Consider the following 19,485-nt stretch of genomic DNA (forward strand, 5'->3'; position numbering starts at 1 on the left):
TGTCATTATTTTAGACTCAGTGATACCTTTCACTTATATAATTTTCAGTTTGAAATAATTCGATATCTTGATGAAAAAAAATCGAAATCCCTTATGAATATGCAGATGTGCAAATTATTAATCAGCAGGAATCATAGAAACTTAAAATTCCAAAGTCAGAATATTTTTCGCTAAACCAAAATGACAGTTTGATATAGTTTGAATGTTCACTCAACAGCTGGACATTAGACATACAGATGAATTCATTAAAAGCGAAATATTTCTAGGAAACTAACACAGAAGAAACCACACAAGCTGTTACCTCAAAGCTGAAAATAGTTAATATAACCGAATATAGGTAAAATAGACACAATTCTCTTCTGTAGTTTTATTTTAACCATTTTATCATTTTCAGAATCACATTATATTGAACTCAAATCTTGCTGTAGTATCATCATGTGGCCTTATGAAACACCATGGAGCCTTTTTCTTTGATTTCCTTTTTGTATTAATGATTGTAAAAGCTTCTTGTTAACACACGATACTTTTCACAATAAAAGATGATGATTAAGTTCTACAACCAATGTGTGTTGCTATTGTCTTTCCAAATGTATTTATTAAAACCTTGAGGAATATTATTCACTCTTCGCTTCTCTCTCTCTCTCTTCATCTTTATTTTTTCCCTATTCGGTTGTCCTCTCTTTGACCCTATTTTGCTCGCCCATCATCTCTCATTCTACCTGTTATCCCAAAACATCTCAATTACCTGCTCATATCTTTTATTTTATTTTATTACTTCTTTCTTCCACATTGTCAAACCTGTGCCCTTGTTACGTTTCCCCCTTTCCCCATCGTTTACTCTCAACCTCAGGCTCAGCCAGTTCCAGATGAACTGGTTGCAAAGCTTCTAGGAAGCCAGGCAAACTTCAGCCCTGTGGTAACTGTGGAGCCTCGTCGGCGCAAATTCCACCGACCCATCGGCCTGCGCATACCCCTGCCCCCATCCTGGAAGGAGAGCCCCCGAGATGCCGGGGAGGGTGACACCACCAGTCTGCGTCTGCTTTGCTCCGTCATAGGTACTGCATGCAATAACTGGAGGTTTTGAGGGTGGATGAGTAAGTGTGTGTGTGTCTCTGTTTCGACGGGGCCAGTTTCTTTCGATTACGAGGAAAGTTGAGAGGCAACATTGCTGATTCGCATTGGTGATGTCACTGCCATAGTTAGATAACAAAGTTTCTATTCTATTTTAGAGCAATCATAAGACTATCTCTTTGTTTGTCGAAGCTAGATTAACCAGTTTGACCTTTCTCACCCTGCCTGTTTCCCAGGTGGCACAGCGCCAGCCCAATGGGAGGACATCACTGGCACGACCAAACTTGCCTATGCTAATGACTGTGCCGGTTTCACAACCAATGTATCAGCACGGTGAGTTCAGTTGGCACAACGCACACAAAATGTCAGCCGTTATGTATCAGGTTTAAATGTCCCTGTGCCATCTCAAGATATCTGGTCAATCTGATGATGAAAGACAAAGACATATGTTGAATGCTGTGATTACATTTCATTATGTCCTCTCAGGTTCTGGCTGGCAGACTGTCCTCGGACAGCCGAGGCTGTCTCCTTTTCCAACGTGCTCTACAGAGAGCTGTCCGCTGTACCCTACATGGCCAAGTTTGTGGTGTTTGCGAAGATGAATGAGCTGCGCGAGGGCCGCCTGCGCTGCTACTGCATGACCGACGACAAGATGGATAAAACCCTGGAGCAGCACGAGAACTTCACAGAGGTGGCTCGCAGCAGAGACATAGAGGTCAGTCCAGAGACAAGTTTTCAAAACCAGTGTCAGACACATGAGACTCATCACTTGAAGTAGATTGAACTCAATGACGGTGAACATAGGTTCTGCTCTGCCATTCATTTCTACCATAGACTGTATAAAATATTGAAGAAGCGTTTCAACTTCCTCCAACTATCCAGAATTAAAGCCAAAGTTTGCACATGCCATGTCTGTGCAGTAGTGATCCGGGGATGGAGCCACGGTCCCGCTAACATACACGCTCGACCAATCGCAAGTCATTTTAAGCCGTCAAACATTTATAACATCACAAAACTACGGATAAAACCAAACTTTTCAGAAACATGAGCACTTGAAGATATATCAATGTGATTAGAACTTCCCAAAATGGACGAAAACATCTCAAGAAAAGCTTTTTAGTTTGGCCGATGTCCCATCCACTAACATGGAGGAGGCAGATTTTATGACCTACACTGCAGTCAGCCAGAAGGGGGCAATTGAAACGGGTTGGTTTCCCCTTTGGCTAGCTGTCATTTCATCCATCTTTATATGCGGTCTATGCTTTCTACTGTAAGTTCTTGGGACTTTGGCTAATGTCTGAGTCACATGTTGCAGGTGATGGAGGGAATGCCGCTTCATCTGGAGTGTTCAGGAAATCTGGTGCCGGTGAGAAAGGCAACCCAGCAGCCTCGCTGCTTCAGCTTCCAGGCCTTCAAAGATAACAGAATTCCTGTGTCTGTTAAGGTACCTCCATTTTCTCTTACAAATCTTTCCTGGATTTTATTTTCCTTTGTTACTAACCATTACACTACCAGATTAATCTCCCAATCTATCTCTCACTGTGTCTTCATTGATCTCTCCCATGGCTGTGAATCTAAGGTGAGAGACAGCAGTAAAGAGCCCACTGGATTATTGTCCTTCCTGCGCAAGAGCACCAAGTATGAGGACAGTCAACACGTGCTCTGTAACCTCAACATCACCATGCCTCCATGCATCAAGGTAAAGCTCTGCAGTTTAGCTCACATCAACACAACATGTTAGGCATCTTTAGTCTTATTCCCTGAGATGTCTGACCTCTGTGGTGTTTGCATGTGACTGACAGATTGTGGGAAGTGAAGACCGGAGGAGAACTCTGACCCCACTGGCTTTAAGAGAGAGATACAGCGCCTTGAATGAGCCTGCAATGGGTATGAGACTGTCCCACAGCATCATTCTACCCCTTTCACAGCACTATACTCTGTGTAGTAAACACGGATGATCTCAACTTTACATTTAATTGACACGGATGTTTAACTTTCTGTTGTGTTTTAATTTCTGCAGCATCAATGAGTGCCATGGAGAGGACTGAGCTGAAAATGGCTGTGATTGCAGAGCAGTTGGGACTGAGTTGGGCCGGTAATGTACAGCTGACTAGTGTGTGCGCGTGTGTGCGTGTGTGTGTGTGTCCATGGCTGCGTGCTGTGAACTGTCCATGTTTACCTTATGTCTAACAAGTGTTCCTCGCTCGTTGCTGATTAAACAAAGTTATAACATGGCAACCGGCCATTCAAACTAATTACTGTCTGTTTTCCAGCCGTGGCATTTTAACAGACAGAATATTTGTTTTCATCTGGTCGGAGCTTCTGTGAAGCAGGTTTCTATTTCGGGAACAGCACAGTGACTGCTGCGATAGCATGTACCACAGGATATATTATATAAATATTGCCCCTGTTTGAACCAGATCTTCTCCTTCACTTTTTTAAAAACAGAGTTGGCTCGTGAGCTCCAGCTCAGCGTGGACGACATCAATAAGATCCGTGTGGAGAATCCCAACTCGCTGCTGGAGCAGAGCTCGGCACTGCTCAACGTGTGGGCCACCCGCGAGGGCAAGAGGGCCAAGAGTGAGTTCATGACTTTTATATTATGATAGAGCTCAACAGCGTGGATCCGGAAGTAAAAATCTCATTCATTTAAAAAAAAAAGAAAGCGATTTTGATGATCAGCCATAATATTGTTAAAAAATCCTGAAGAAGACACACGTCTGATTGATTTCAACTGCATTTACAGAAAACATATTTTATTCACAATGTCAAGGGAGTTTTAAATTTACTTCCAGAACCAGATCCACTCTTAAAGTGGGCTGTCATGGTTACGCTCTATATTCTTTAAGGTTCTGCCTTTTTAATCCAGTCAAAGTTCTGATTGGTGTTGTAATTGTGTTGCTGTTTGTCCCGGGAACCCCTCTCCTCCTTCCCCTTCTTCCTTGCTTTGTGTGTCTCCGGCATGTGTCGTCACTGCAGTGGAGAGCTTGTACACGGCTCTGAAGAGCATTGACCGCATGGACATCGTCAGCATGTTGGAGGGCCAGCCGCCTCAGCCTGAGAGACGAGGCTCACGTGATATGACCCGACGCCGAAACAACGATAGAGAACACCTCTCCCCTGGTATGACCAATGGTAAGGTCCTTCCCCAGTGCAGCCTCGTCCCTGTGTCCCTTTTTGCCTCAACCCCCGAGCAACTTTTCCAATAAAAAAACGAATCTTCTTTCCCTAAAATCCCCTGAAGGTAAAGTGAAGTTTGATTTCTCCTGTGGTGTCCCCTTGTCGTTCTTATTTATTCCCTATGATGCTGTTTGGTATGAAAGCTTCCACAAACGTCAAACTTTTGCAGGACTTTAGCTCCAGCAACATGCAGAGGGACTCAGGACACTCCTACTACAGCCTCTCTTGTTCTTCTGCTTATACATTTCACACTGCATTTATTTATAATGATGAAGGGTTATTAGGGTTAGTGTAGTAAAAGGTGAATGCCTGGGTGTCATCCAGCACTCCGTAGCCATTGATCATAACATTCGAGTTCTAAGTTATTCCTCATACAAAAACAAACTCTTTTATAAATCTAAAACTCTGTCTAGTTATAGTTTTATTAGTGTTTTTATAATTATTACGATTGTTGAGATAAAGATGTGTGTTCCTTAGCAAGATAAGTCCACTGATGGTTTAGTCCTTAAGCATCGTTTTAATTTAGATGGACTTAACTTTAGTTTGGATGTTTTGTCTAGACAAAACACACTTTGTCATACATGATCAATCCACGTTGATCATAAGTATAGCTTAGCATTATTGGGCTTCTTACCAACTGTCAGTCCTCAGTCTTTTACTCCTTTTCCTCATGGTTTCCTTCACACATGCATAACCTACATCTTTATTGACTCCATTTTCACCTCTGGACTGGTGTGAGCAGCTTCTGGTGCAGGCGACGAGTCCGTCCGACAGGTGAAAGGTCCTCTCTGTGAAAACTGGAGCAATAGTCCGAGATGTAACCATGCATACCGATATGACCATGAGTGTCAAAGGGAGAAAAAATGGGAGACGTTCAGATCACAGCTGCAGTGAATCTGATAAGCGTGTATCTGTGTTGTCTGTCTATCTGTCCGCCTATCTGCCTCCCAAAGGCCGTTCCCGCTTTGACATTTAATGTAAAAAACGCTGTGCCGCTCTGAATACTGGGATATTGTGTCTTCTGTTTATTTCAGATTGACGGGTTTTCAGAGATTCATAGCTTACAGTTCCAGTTTAGTTTGTTTACCAAGCAGGAGTCCGAACATGACTTTTAAGGCCATAAATCCATAAATAATTTGTCCGATGAATGAGAAATAGCAAAATAAATCAATAAAACACGCAAAGAATTGAAAAATAAATCATAAATGCTCAAAGAAATTGAAATACATTAAAATGCGAAATTATTCTTGGGAGAGCACTCTGGGAGAGGACTCTGAGACTGTTCAAGAAGATATGGAGGACTGAGCCCGACTTCAAGGAATAATCCTTTTCTTTAATCAGATCACAAGTTGTGGTTTTAGGGAGATTATGTACTTTTAGTATTTCTTGAGAAGTTGACTTCTTGCCAAAAAAATTGAGGTAAGGCAGCTGACCAATAAATAGGTTGGGTTCAAAAAAAGGACAGGGCTTGGTCTTTATGCTATGCTAAGCTGACTAGCTGCTAGCGGTGGCATCACATTTACCGTCCAGAGATTACAGTGGTGTCCATCTTGTCTGCATTTGAACTCTTTGGCATGAAAGGAATTAGGTACATTTTCACAGATTTTAAATTATATATAATTACCATGTATTTATTTTTGTGTTAAGTCAGGTTCAGTCCTCCATACAAAAGATGCCATTTCAGTGTTTCTAGAGGTGCTGAAGAAGTAACCTGAATATTTGCTAATAGAGTGGAGAAGTAAATTAGACTGCAGACTTGATTATATTTTTACTTGTCTTTTTTCTATAGTTCTAGTGCACCTCTATTATAGGTCAGCACATTTCTATGTTTTTTTCAAGACCATTTCAGGGTAAGCAAATAAAAGTACATAATATGAAACAGTAAGCAGCCTTCTTTCAGGCTGCTGTAATAGGACATTAAAGTGCTCTCTGCCTGTGGTTGCATGGGGAGCAGTGAGAGACTCTTTAGGGCTAATGTTGGTGCACTGAATGTCCTTTTGGGAGCCCTGTTTTCATTCCCTGTGAATCTGTCCCTCTCTCTGTGTTTTTCTGGACATGTCATCTGCAGCCTAGCAGCCCTACTCTTCCTCCTTCTCACTCCTCTCCGAACTCTGACCTCATGCCGACCTCATGTTGACCTCTGACCCACATTTATCTATTTTTTCCCCTTTTTTTTTTGCGACCAGTCGTGCATTTTCTTTATTTCTTATATTCTTGAAAACCCCACCTTTTTAAGTGTCTGCTCTGTGACCCCCTCACACAGACTGTGTACTCAGCACCCACTGGGAGGGGGGAGGTGACCCTCTCTGTCTCTCACCGTTTCTGTGTTCATCACCCTATTTTATATTTCTCTCTCTCTCTCCCTCTCTCTCTCTTTTGCTACCTTTCTTTTCTCTCTTTCCGAATCTGTCCTCTCCCTTCTTTCCCTCCCCTCCTGCCTGACTGCATGTGCATGGAGTCTGACTTCCATCGCTCATTTCACCCTGTGTTTGCATGGTGACACTGGGATGAGGAGTATTACTGGCATGTTGGACAACTCAAACACTGCATTGGAACCTGATGCTGCTGTACTGACAGATGTGTGTTGTTGCATGGCACGAACACAGATAATGATCCTACAGTCTGTCTCTGTTCCTCCTCAGGGCTCTGGTCTGTGGGGTTAAAAAAGGCCACAAACCTTTTTTGTGAGCTGCTCTGTTCATGTATGAATGTTGCGGTCGTTTCTATGTAAACTTTGTCAATCTGATGGGTTATTTAAAATATATGTTTTTGTTGTCTTTGTGAGTGTTGTACAAGAGTGGGTTTATTGTAAACGTGCTCATTGTTTTATGTAAAACTCATCAATCAGTCCGTGTGAGTTTATCAGTGTGAGCATCTTTGTTTTAATTTGTAAGTGTTTGTGTCTTTTATTCACATATGTGGCCACTGTTTAAGTCTATGTGCAAAAGTATTATATTTGATTTATATATATTTTATGTGAGCTTCACTGCTTCGTTGTTGTATTTATGTATTTCTATCAGTGGGGTCGCAGAAGCCACATTTTTTCATATTTCACACTTCCATTAATTTCTTCCTCTTCAAAAGGTCTTTCTTTTATTTCATTCAAAAATATAGAGAATAGGTTTTTATAGGGATATCTTCATGAAACAACTAGTGAAAACTGATCACCTCTTTCAACTTTCTAAATCCCCTTGAGAAAATGCACTTTGCAAAAAATGATATTTAAGAGTAATAGTTTATATAGACAAAAGACAGTAGATGAGAGGCTGAGAGACACAACAAAATGTAGGACGAGACGTCTTCTTGGCCGCTTGGTGTCACAAATATCTCCTGCACTCTCAGCAGTGCTCAACAGCAGTGGTGCTAAACATGAGTCAAGTTACACCCTGCACAGCTCTGCACAGCTTTCTCCTCAGTGGAAAGTGTACACATACAGTCACTCTCTCTCAACACCTCTCTCTCTCTCTGTCTCTGTCTCTCGCGCTCTCTCCTGAAGGGGAGTAGCCCCTTCTTGTCCTGCACCATATCTCCTGTTTCATTTTCTGGTTAATATATTTCTATACTGTTACAGTACCACTCACACTTTGATTTTTCTACATTGCCAAAAGTATTAAAAGTTTCACATAAACTCTGTGCAGGTTAGTCAGTCATTTAAATGTAAAATATACAAAGCAATAATTCATGCTGCTGTGACATTGAGCTCGATCACATCTGATCTGCCTCTCCAAACAGGAGGAGTTATGACCGTGAGTTCAAGAAACACTTGTAGGAGTGACCTGAGTCCACAGCACATTAACAGTTTGCAGTTTTGATGAGTGATATAGCTTAATTTGAAATAAATGTTCAAAAACATTTTTGAGACAGCCAACCATGAGGCTACTGTAGCTTATGTGTGTTAATTATATGTTAATACACTCAGTTGGCAGTTTATTGGGTACATATACCTCAAACTAATACAGTCTAATACAAAATGTCCTGCTATTAATCCTAAATGGTATTTTTGGAGGTGGCAGTTTGACTTGTTTTGTGATGCATGGACATGATTTTGAAATCATCCAGCCATTGTATCAATGGAGGTAGGTTGAATAACAGAATCAAATCTAAATATTTAATGAAATACAATTCAACAGCCACACATTCTACAGCCTGAGTAATTATCATAGCTGCTGAATCGACAACCCTCTGAAATAACTTCTATCAAAGGAGGGATGTACACACGACCGTTTGTGTCAGACTGTATTAGGTTTTGGTAAGTTCACTGGATAAACTGCCAACTAAGTGTAGCTGTGTTATTCGGTGCATTTTGAAAATTCCATGTGTCAAAGAGAGAGTCAGCAGCTGTGTGGCTTGAGCTGATGTGCGGGACGACGTGTGTGAGGACAGAATGAGATTGCCTGCATGCATGCTATCCAGCCTGGCAACGATATCAACCTGCCTGATTTTGAGAGGGTTTGAATGCATGCATACATGAGAGTGAGGGTGTGTGTGAGAAAGAATGAGACAGTGGGAGAGTGTGTTTACGGCATGTGTACGTGTGACAAAGTGTGTGTCACTGTTGGACAGGTGTGTGTCCCAGCCTCAGGCAGAGGCAGTAATTCCTGTCCGTCTCCCTGCAGGTGGCAGACAGCAGAGCAGCACCAGTCATTGCTGGGTTTGAACCTCGGTTTCTGTCTCGGTCCATCTGGCCGTGTCTGCTGCTGCTGCCGCTGCTGTCCTCACCGTCAGCTCTGGCTGATCGAGCTTGACACCCCCTCTTCCTCTTTTGTCCTAAGCTCCTTGCACCTTTATTTCAGCTCCTATTGTCTTGGCCCTCTCCCTCTCTCCCTCCCCTCTTCTCTCCCATTTGTCCCTTCAGCCTCCTCTCCTCCTCCCCTAAATGCCCAGCTCCTGGGCAGGGGTACCTTTCCCCTCCCAGGGTCCCGGTGCTGTGGGGTTGAAGTGGGGAGCGAGGTAGGGGGGCCGGGTGTCAGTATGCCTCTCTCTGTCTCGCTCCAGGTTATGGGCTCGCGCAGGATGAGCTTCTCTCGCCGGCCTCCATGCAGTACAGTCTGCCCTCCCCGCTGGGCGCTGAGCCTTACTGGCAGGAAGTCTCCAGTCTGGACTGTGCACCCATTGCTACCACAGAAGAAGACACCCTCATGGAGATGTCTGATGTGCAGGTGTGGCCCTCAGGCAACAGTCCCTCTCTGGTGCCTGTGGAGGACTCCTCGCTGGAGTGCAGCAATGCGGACGATTCAGAAGGTCTGCTGGGGCTACCGTATGGAAGTCTGGGTCGGCCGGCCAGTCAGGCCAGTGCAGCCAGTGGAGGGGGTGGGGTGCTGAGTGGTTCCATTGAGCTGCCCGAAGACGATTCAGAGATGGGCGTTGATTCGCTCAGCACAGCCACGCCAGCCTCGCTTGGGGGCACCATCGCTGGGATCAATCTTAACGGTCTGAACAATGGTCAGGGGTCAGAGGCAAGCTCGGAGGTTTCGAGAGTGACCAGCACAACTGGTGGTGGAGGAGCCGGAGGAGGAGGAGGTGGAGGGACGGGCTCAGACGAAGGGATTTCTCTTGTTGCAGGACAACAAAGGGTGTATGCTCGGCTGAGTGAGTCACCTGGTCTGAGCTGTGTTGCAGATCGAAATGGCGACAGGTGAGTCAGACCCCTGTCTGCCCCTCAGGTGCCTCTGCAAAGTCACAATTTGTACCTATTATCCCTTCAACTCTTTTGCACGTCACCAAATGTCATTGGTAAACTGGAGTTGGTCCGATGATACCATGAAGAGAAAGTGAATCCCCAAAGTTTATGAGAGTTGTCTTACTTTCAATGCAGTGAGTAGCAGTGTATGCACGATGTCCTCACTGATCTGTTCTCTCGTTCCAGGTCAGGTAATGGTGGAAACGGAGGCGTCGGAAGCTCTTTCATTTCCTACCTGCAGGAACAGGCAGGCCCGGGTTGGGTCCCTGCTACTGACCCTACTCAGGCCTGGGTGGGCACTCAGCCTAAGCCCAGGCAGGCCATGGACACCATGATGTCATCAGTACGTAACGCTGTGGATGGAGACCAATCTCCTATTTCCCAGGAGGCCTTGCTTCAGCCGGTGAGGGATATGGGTCACTCTGAGATCTTACGGGGTCACTTCAGAGGTACCCAGCCGTTTGAGAAGGGGCTGGGCTTCCCACACAGGGTACCAGAGCTGAGGGCCTGGGACGACGTTCGGCTGAAGGGCCAGGTGAGTGTGGTGCTCCTTCCAAGCACCTTTAGAGGACTGTTTGTTCTGCCTTTAGAAATAAACTGCTGCAAAGTACTGAATCAGCTGAACAGATTTTCAAGGTTATTTTTGCAGATACAATAAAAATAATGGATAGAAAGATCCTAGAACTGGATTGTAAACACAAACACACACACACACACACACACACACAGTCCCCAAGATGGGCACAAACAGTATGTCCAGCCAAATATAGCGCGTATTCTCACTGTCCCACCCATGTCATATGATCCCCACCACACTCATTACCACATGTTGGCTTTCACAGACACCTCACACTGTAAAATACACACACTGCTATGAAACTCTAAATAAAACAGAAAAGAGTGTTGTGTTTAGGTCCTCCATGGTCTTGATAAACCTTAAACCATCTCATACAGCTGAATACAAAGTCCACAAAGGCTGTATTGTTTGCTGCATTGTGGAGTCTGAGTAGAGTTATGATTGATTTTGGACAAATGTACCTTAAAGTCTGTGAGTATCATGGGGACAACTAAGTAACCAGTGTATGCTTAAAGTGAGGGGGCAAGTTTGTCAATGCTGCTACCCAGGCATACAGAGCCTCACTGGAGCAGCCAGAGGTATTTAAAGCCCAAAGGTCACATGGTCAGAAAGAGAGAGAGGTGGGAATAGAATCCTCCCAAGGTTAGATTTGTCATTGAGTGGTTACTTCTTCACGGACAGTGGGACGGTCAGGGAATAGAGACTAGGGGAAATGCTCCGCAGCCCCAGCAAGAGGAGGACTTATACGAACTAAAGGACTCAAAACCAAAGTGACAGGAGGCCGAGCACTGCAGCTGTCACCCTCTCTCTCAGCTGAAGGAGGTGCTGCGTGGATATACAGCAGCCGTGTAAGGTTGAGGGGGCGTGAAGTCGTGCATTGTCGTGTGCAGGCCGTGATTGATTTACTGGGAATCAAAGTGGCAGGATGTGGGCCCTGGTGACTGAGCTCCTCTTCAGCTTCGTGCTGCTAGCTTTCCTGGTGATCAGCTGCCAGAACGTCCTCCACATAGCCAGCGGCTCGGTGCGGTCCGTGCTCACCTACATACACGCTCAGCTGGACCGGGAACTCGGGGAGGTCGAGGGGGTTGCAGACGAAGAGGAGAACGTCACCACCAGGGTGGTGCGCCGCAGGGTCATCCTCAAGGTACACAGAGGGGGGCAGAGGAGAGTCAAGCCGAGACTCAGAGAAAGAGCTAACGGGCAGGAAAACAAGGAAAGAGAGGGAGGAAAGTATCTGTTGTTTGGAAGCTTGAGGGATTCAGGTCGTTAAGGATTTTCCTGTAGTGATGTAGGCATAGTGATCAAGATGGCTGTCGGGATTAAATAAGGACAGGGTGTAAATAAGGGAAAGGAAATGTACTGGGAAATAACTTTTTAGTTAAATCAAACTACTATGAGAATGGGACTTAGTGATTCCTCTGCGGTAACAGATTTTCAGTTGCTTTGGGTTCAAGGGGACATCATCGGTGTCGGTACAGTTTGAATTTTAACTTCGCCAGCGTAGTTGACCCTTCTTCACATCACTTGCTGCAGCTTAAAAATAGCTGTGCACACATGCTGCAAATAATCGTGGTCTATAACTGTTTTGTCATGAACTTCACGAACTGTAATTATCAATGTTACTAAAAAGCATCCATGAGCCTCATATGTTCCCAGCTGTTGGAACTGACATGCTTTTCTAAAACAATGCTCACACCCTGCACCCATCTGTCATTCATCTCCTCCTCTTGGTTTCAGATGAGTGGGTGCCTCTAAACCCTATTACACTGCTGTGAAATCTATTTCATCACACTGGAGCCTGTCATTATTGTGCTAATTTTCTTTCTGCCACTAAGATCGGGACTTTGCTGAGAAGGAAAGTGTATTCGTGGATTATTTTAAGCAACAATATTATTAAATGGTCCACATGTTTCCACAGGGCGATGAGGTTGAAGATCTTCCAGGGGAGCAAGTAAGCGAGGAACAGTTTGAGGATGAACATGGAAACATTATCACAAAAAAGGTCAGTTAGTGTATCAGTTTGAACATAACCAAACATACGTGTTTTCCTTGTGTCAGTGTCACAATACTCTCATAGCATCCCACCACACAATGATTATTACCTTAATAATCATTACTTTCAGTTCAGCCTTCATCAGTGGATTTATTCCCAAAAATAAATTGTATTTCACCAACACTGTCTTTTTCCCACTCTCTGTTCATCCATCTCTCTCTCCCACCCTCCTGTGTGCTGCTGTGTGTGTGTGTGTGTGTGTGTGTGTGTACGTGATAGATTGTGCGTAAGGTCGTGCGCAGAGGGAAGGGCTCCGGTGAGGAGGGGGTTCAGGAGGTGTGCATGGAGGGTTCTCTGCAGGACGCCAATGAGCTGGAGGTCGATGCCGAGCAGTTCATGAGCTACGCCATCCTGGGCCGGGACGGCAGCAAGGTGGGATTCTGATCCGCCGGCCGCTCTCTGTTGGCCTCACAACACCCGAGGCTTCTGTTATTTAGCTGAAGAAATGCGCAGGGAGCGATGGACTGAGGCCCTGTTTGATTTAGTCCTCTCTTTGAACAGGGAACTCTGTGCTGCAGTGAGCTTCACTGCCCCCCCCCCCCCCCCCCCCCCCTCCCAGACCCTCTCTAGATTAACCTGCATGAGCCTCACAGACGGAAAATGTTTTGTGTTTTCTTGTTTCATTATGTGAAGAAGATGGTGAGATGTGTGTTTGGTTGTTTGGACGCTGACCTTCTGTAACATTAAGCTCCACTTTAATATCCATGTCTTGCTTTGGTTGAGGTGCTCACACTCATCATTAGTCTCATCATTCGTGTCATCACTAGGCAACACCAGTTTGTTTTCCTGAACTGACTGTGGCTCCTTGCAGAGGTTTATATTCTCCATACAGCCGCTTTCTCACCTTTTCTGTCATTTTTTTGCCTTCATTAAAATTCATAGTCCCTCAACTGTGACTGTGTGCTGTGTCACTCAAACCTACTAGAGCTGGGCCCGATATGATTTACAAACAGTGGTTTTGTGCTTAACGTTCAGGAAGGAGCAGAGGATTGGGCTTTAACAAATCAAGATCATTCAGACAGTGTGAAACCTAACACTTTGGAACTAAATCAAAAATGTCTGTGCAAATATTTTTGACGCTACTTTGAATCCCAAAATACTGTAGATGTTTCTGATGCCATCTTATCTTCAACTGCCATCCATCTCTTCTGTCCTTTCCTCTATGTTTATACATGATTTCCCTCTTTTCTGCCCTCTTTCTTCTCCCTTGTTGCATTTCTCTCTTATTTTTCTCTTTATCTGTCCTCTCTTTCCCTGTTGCACTATTTTCTCCGTCTGCTTTCCTCTCTCCTCTGTCTCTTTCTATCCCCTCTACTTGATCTAACTATCCTGTATCCTGATCTAACGTCCCTTCACCCTCTTCTTCTGCTCCTGTCATCCCATCTCTCCTCGATCCTCCTCCGCACCTTTTCTGTCGTCACCCTCCTCTCCCCCCAATGTAGCCCGATACTGTGGATGTGAAGAAAGGTGCTCAGATAGTGAAATGCGCCAGTCTGCGGAGAGTTAAGCAGTGAGGCAGACTGAGCGCTGCGTCCCCTCAGGTACGGGACCGAGCCACGGTGCATCGTCTGACCTTTGGGCTAGACCATTTAATCCAGTCTCCCGGGATTAAATGCATCTGAATGTACCTTTAATTCAATACTAATGATATGTTATGTGAGACTGGCACAGCAAAATGACTATTACATAGTTCTTTTAAGTAATAATTCAAATAGAATTGACACAAAGAAAGATAAATGTCTCATTCTCAAAATATAAAAACATCAGAAAGCCCTACTTGCCTGAAAAATAACCTGCTAACTCATGACCAATGTTGAGTTTGAAATAGATTTTTTAGTATTACTACAGGTAATATGATGATAAATCCATGGAAACCTGATATGGTACTTTATGTATTAAGAGTAGTCTATTTCACTCTTTCTGAATCTAGTAATTTGGATAAGCAATACAATATGTTTATTTCATATGTATGGAGATATGTGAATATCTAAATGTGTTGGCGTCAGAATTTGATATTTATTTGCTCAAATAAATCATTTGTTGAATTCTCTTTAGGTGAATAAAATATTTCTGTTGAAATTAAACACAAATCAAATATAATTCCATACAGATGGATGACGGAGATTGAGTTTGATGCAAATAGATAAATAATATTGCAATAAATGGTACCAGGTCACTTCGGTGTCGTCATGCATGTCGTAAAACAAGCTGGAAAAGGGTTGGCACAACGTGCACTCAGCAAAACAACCGACCAAGAAGGATCTCAAGGTCACAGCTGCATAGCCAGTTTCCCTACACTGGTGTGTGTGTGTGTGTGTGTGTGTGTGTGTGTGTGTGTGTGTGTGTGTGTGTGTGTGTGTGTGTGTGTGTGTGTGTGTGTGTGTGTGTGTGTGTGTGTGTGTGTGTGTGTGTGTGTGTGTGTGTGTGTGTGTGTGTGTGTGTGTGTGTGTGTGTGTGAGACTTGCCCTTTCTAATTTAAAGGCCGTGACATTACTGATATTTCTGGCGACTCACTTGTGAATGTTAAAACACTTCTGCCAACCATTTTGCTTGAATTGCTTATGTGCTGTAGTGTAGTTCTACAGTGAGTGATACAAATTTGGATCAACTTCAGATGGACCTTTTTTAAATACTGCACATAGCTGTTAAAATCTGCTAAACATGTTCACTTTTGCACTGACTCACTGCAGCTTGCATGCCACCTGCCCTGTATGACGTTTTTCTCTGATCTGTTGAGACAAACCTTTCTCTCGTCCTGACTCAGCCTGTCTCTCCTTCCCCACAGACTTCTTCGCAGGATTCAACCCCTTCACCAAACCCATCCTATATGGACACATGACCAGAAGCAGCTGGCAAGAGGAAGAACACGTACAAAAAAAAAAGCAGACAGGCAGAAACGAAACAGCTACAGACAACAACTTACTGACAACCACAGCGGCTCTGCCGACTATCAGCACGTGCCAGAAGAGAAGGATACAGATTTAACTGTAGTTTTTATTACTTTTTTTTCCTTTTTTTTAAGAAACTGTGGGTAAAAAATCTATTACTAGGCTAGAAGCATGATTTCGTATAAAACAAAAACCAAACAAAAAAAAACTAGCAACCAAAACGTGCTTCCTGTTATCTGTATCAGCATGAGTGACTGCTGCCGCATGGCCTGTCTTAAACTACAAATACTGAGGGAACACAGGGGTGGGTGTAAGGGTGGGGCGGGATGGGGAGGAGACACTGCTGTATATGGGACAGGCATGCATTGTAGGGTATGGTCAATAACTGACCCGTTTTCTAAACCAACAGGGGAAAATTTAGGAAAAAAAAGGAGATGAATAAAATAATGAAGAATCTCTAGGCAACAGGTTCCTCCCCCTCTGACCTGCCATACTCCTCTGAGCATCTCAAACCTGTCCCAGTGCTCTCAAAGTCCAGTAAAGCTACAATTATCACAAGGATATTGGTGTTGTACATAATATCTTATGCACTAAAATGCTCTGCGTGACTGTGTTATGTGTGTTGTTTATGTTAAGATCCCTAAGCAACGCCACTGATGCTGCTTTTTCAGGTACATAAGAAAATCCTCCCTGTTTTTGTTTTTTTTGTTCGTTCGTTTCTCGTTTGGTTGGTTTGGTCTGAGCCTATGTATTATTCTATATGTCTCGAGATCTTTGTGGGTACAAGAACATACAAATGTTGTGTTGTCGCTCTGCCTGTTTTGAAACGTCAAGATTTCTGTGTGTCCGGCTGTTTGTTTCATTGTGCTTCTCATGTGCGTTCACCCTTTTGCTTTGGACGCGTCAAACTGTCGAGGGAAGAGTGTAAATCATGACTCTCAGTAAAGTTGGTTTTTGAGCGTTTGGAGGCAGGTTTCTGCGGCGAACCTGTCTGATAGGGACACGTATGACAGGTTGTGAGAGATGAACCTACCGTCCCAACCCTCCACCCGTTTTGGTCCACAGTTCGCTGTGTCCTTGTGAGGTCTGCATTAATCCTTCGTCTGTCTAAAATTCCCATACCTCTCTTCACTCCAAGTTGCCCTACCTCCACCTCTCACCCTTTTGCTCCTTCAGTCAGCCTCTCAGAGTAGATGTAGCAGTCCTGTCCCCCTCCAGCAGGGGGCAGGATCCCACCTTCGGCTCGTAGCAGTGTCTGTTTGACCTCATTGTGCAGAATCTGACGCCAACACCCATCAGGTGCACTCACAGACCATCTTACCACCACCAGAAGGTGTGACTTGATGAGGGTGCAGCAGCTGAGATGATGGTTGATAATGTAATAATAATAATGTAGCACTGGTTTGACTGGGTAGAAGACGAGGAGCGACGCGTGTCAAGGGTCACAGACGTGTTGAGCTGTGGTGTTTGTCTCCTTGTAGCAAAGACAGTCAGTCAACGATCACTGTGATGAGAAACTGTAATACTGACCCGCAACTGTGAGCCTGAAGCGTGTCTCACCCCTTCCCCTCCTCTGACGTCTTTTATTTGTTCATGGTTTATTGTCTTAACTGTTCTTCAGCAGAAGCAATAACTGCTTGGAAAAGGAGAGGATTGTTTGTGCGAGTGTGTTCGAGTGTGACAGACGAAGAGACGGAGAGAAAGAGGATTTTAGGATCATAGCTTCTGATAGCTTACAATCTGTTCACTACAGCTTTAGCCTTCTCCACACTACACTCAGAAATGATGTCAGTACATTAGTATCCCGCAATTCATCACTCTTCTTTAGACAAGAAAACTATTACGTTTAAGTTTTACACTTAAACAAGAAGTATCGGTATGACTTATGTACCAGCCATCCCATTTGCAAATTGCCCGGTGTCTGTCTGGTCATGGTTTTTAAACCTTAATAACATTCATATGCACCTTGAAAGGAATCCGTGTGTGTGTGTGTGTGTGTGTTTGTGTGTGTGGTTTTAATATCATGTATTCATGATATGTGGACATGTCAATGTTGTGATAATATCACAGGAAGTAATATTGCAAATGGACAAAGAGCAGCAGCTCTCAGATTATATATAAATAGACGTTTAATTCTAATTCACATATTTTTTTAACATTAATTTACCTCAATAAGCGCATCATCTCACATGATATTGATTATATGCATTCATTTTCTGTAAACATCAACAATATATTAAGGGAAAAGTTGTAAGTCACAAAATCGTTGCAATAAGCACCCCTCAATAATAAGTGTTTAGTTTGGCATCACAGCCAGAGATGATGAATGTAAAGTCTTGGTAAACTAAGTCTTGTTATAAAGTAGACATCTGTGTTGGCTCTGTACTTTAGTAGATAATAGAGTATTTCACTCTGTTGTTTCAACTCAGTCTCTGCTCATGTCAGTTCATCGTCATCTCATTGCAAACACGCACACAGATCACGTAAGAAGAGTGATTTGAAGAGGAGCCTCTGTTGTTTTTTTCTGGACATTTTAACAAAATATCCCTTCATCAGATATTGTTTATATTTTCTTATATTTTCTATGAACCACAAAAGGTCTGATGTCAGTGAAGATTACACTGCAGTGTAATGGTGTTGCACCCCTCATGTGTTTATGGTTTGCTCTCGAAGGGCTCATAATTATGGTATTCTTGGTTTCTGAAGCAGGGGGTTGTTTTTTTAGATGCACAACTGATGTCAGGGTTGGAGCGAGGAGTATGTGTGTGTGGTTGTGTGTGGGGGGGGGGGGTTAGCTGCATGGAATTGTGTGAAAACTTGGTGGCTTCGATGGCTAGTCTTTCAAGATGAAGCATTTTTACTCCACACAGCCCACTCCTGATCTATTTCTGCCCCCTTATCAAACACGAGACTGAGCCCATTCTAAGGCCTCCACGTGGTGACAGTTTGAACACAGTCTGAACGGAGGAGTCGGACTAAGTGCAAGCAGAGGGAGGAGTGGTCACATCGGAGGAAACGAACAATGGAGAGTCCTGCACTGAGGGACGACTGAGACGATGCCATGCACCAAGTTCATGCAAAAATATTAACTGTTGCAAAAACTAGAGAACACATGTATATTCCCTTAGAATGGATTGAAGACATTATTAACGCAATAGCATATTACTCAATACTAAGGAATGCAACTGCGCACATGCACAGAAAATGTTTTTAACATAAAAGGCTTATATATATATATACATATATATATATGAAATATATTAAAATATATATATATATTTACTTAGAATGCTATGCACCCTTACTCGTCAACTGGGATTCTAGTTATGTTATGGATGTACTTTTAGCATCATACAGCTGTAGCTACCAAGAGACTGTTGAGGTCTGGGTAATGCCTGTAACCTGGGGAGAAATTGGGGTCTTGTGGGTATTTTAACCTGTTTTGTTTGCTTTTTTTTATTGTTCTGGAGAGTCCAACAAGACTTTAAACTACACATGTTAAAAGCCTTTTAATCCAATCAAATCCGAGGACATCTATTGACAATTTACTCTGTACACCAGCTCAACATTTACAAAAATTAATAAAGAAATGAAATGTCCTTGTGTACAGCGTGTATGTGTATTGTGTGAGACACTTAAATCCATGTGCATCCAGATACTGATGATCACACTGTAGCTTTGAATGGACCAATTGTTATAAACACACTGAGCTGCCCTCGGGCTTTGTCCCGTGCATCGTGTGGAGAACTTTTCATCCAACGTTAAACATGATATGGTCTCAAGCAGGGTTACTCTTTCAAACTCTGCATAAGCTTGAGTGTCTTCTACAAGTCATATAAATACACATAAAAAATACTTATACGTAGCCTGACTTTCTGAAAAATAGTAAAATGAGAAATGCACCATTTTCAGAATACATTTAAGAAATGCATTTTTACAAAAACAGCAGGTATTGCTTGTGTCTACTGGAGGTAACAGCTCCCTTGACAAGGAGGTTTTGTTTTTATTTGGATTTATTTGTTTGTCTGTTGGGAGG

At 43.5% G+C, this 19,485-nt stretch overlaps 1 protein-coding gene across 2 annotated transcripts in view; it reads left to right on the top strand.

Annotated features, from left to right (window-relative positions):
* ank1a (ankyrin 1, erythrocytic a) overlaps positions 1-19,052 on the top strand; it is an 80,306-nt gene extending 61,254 nt beyond the window's left edge. Inside the window, exons 31-45 of one of the 2 annotated variants that reach the window (XM_062381935.1) lie at positions 851-1,055; positions 1,308-1,404; positions 1,558-1,786; positions 2,387-2,515; positions 2,651-2,770; positions 2,874-2,958; positions 3,092-3,166; positions 3,520-3,651; positions 4,051-4,206; positions 9,247-9,886; positions 10,118-10,466; positions 12,427-12,510; positions 12,781-12,933; positions 14,004-14,102; positions 15,347-19,052. In XM_062381935.1, the coding sequence (XP_062237919.1) occupies positions 851-1,055; positions 1,308-1,404; positions 1,558-1,786; positions 2,387-2,515; positions 2,651-2,770; positions 2,874-2,958; positions 3,092-3,166; positions 3,520-3,651; positions 4,051-4,206; positions 9,247-9,886; positions 10,118-10,466; positions 12,427-12,510; positions 12,781-12,933; positions 14,004-14,075 (2,526 nt within the window). In that variant the 3' untranslated portion in view covers positions 14,076-14,102; positions 15,347-19,052. Of the gene's footprint in view, positions 1-850; positions 1,056-1,307; positions 1,405-1,557; positions 1,787-2,386; positions 2,516-2,650; positions 2,771-2,873; positions 2,959-3,091; positions 3,167-3,519; positions 3,652-4,050; positions 4,207-9,246; positions 9,887-10,117; positions 10,467-11,162; positions 11,653-12,426; positions 12,511-12,780; positions 12,934-14,003; positions 14,103-15,346 lie in introns of those variants that run through there. The other variant, XM_062381934.1, reaches the window with a different exon arrangement.
* The last annotated feature ends 433 nt before the right edge of the window (positions 19,053-19,485 follow it).

The sequence above is a fragment of the Platichthys flesus genome, chromosome 3 (assembly GCF_949316205.1).
Source record: "Platichthys flesus chromosome 3, fPlaFle2.1, whole genome shotgun sequence".
In the NCBI taxonomy this organism is placed as follows: Eukaryota; Metazoa; Chordata; class Actinopteri; order Pleuronectiformes; family Pleuronectidae; genus Platichthys; species Platichthys flesus.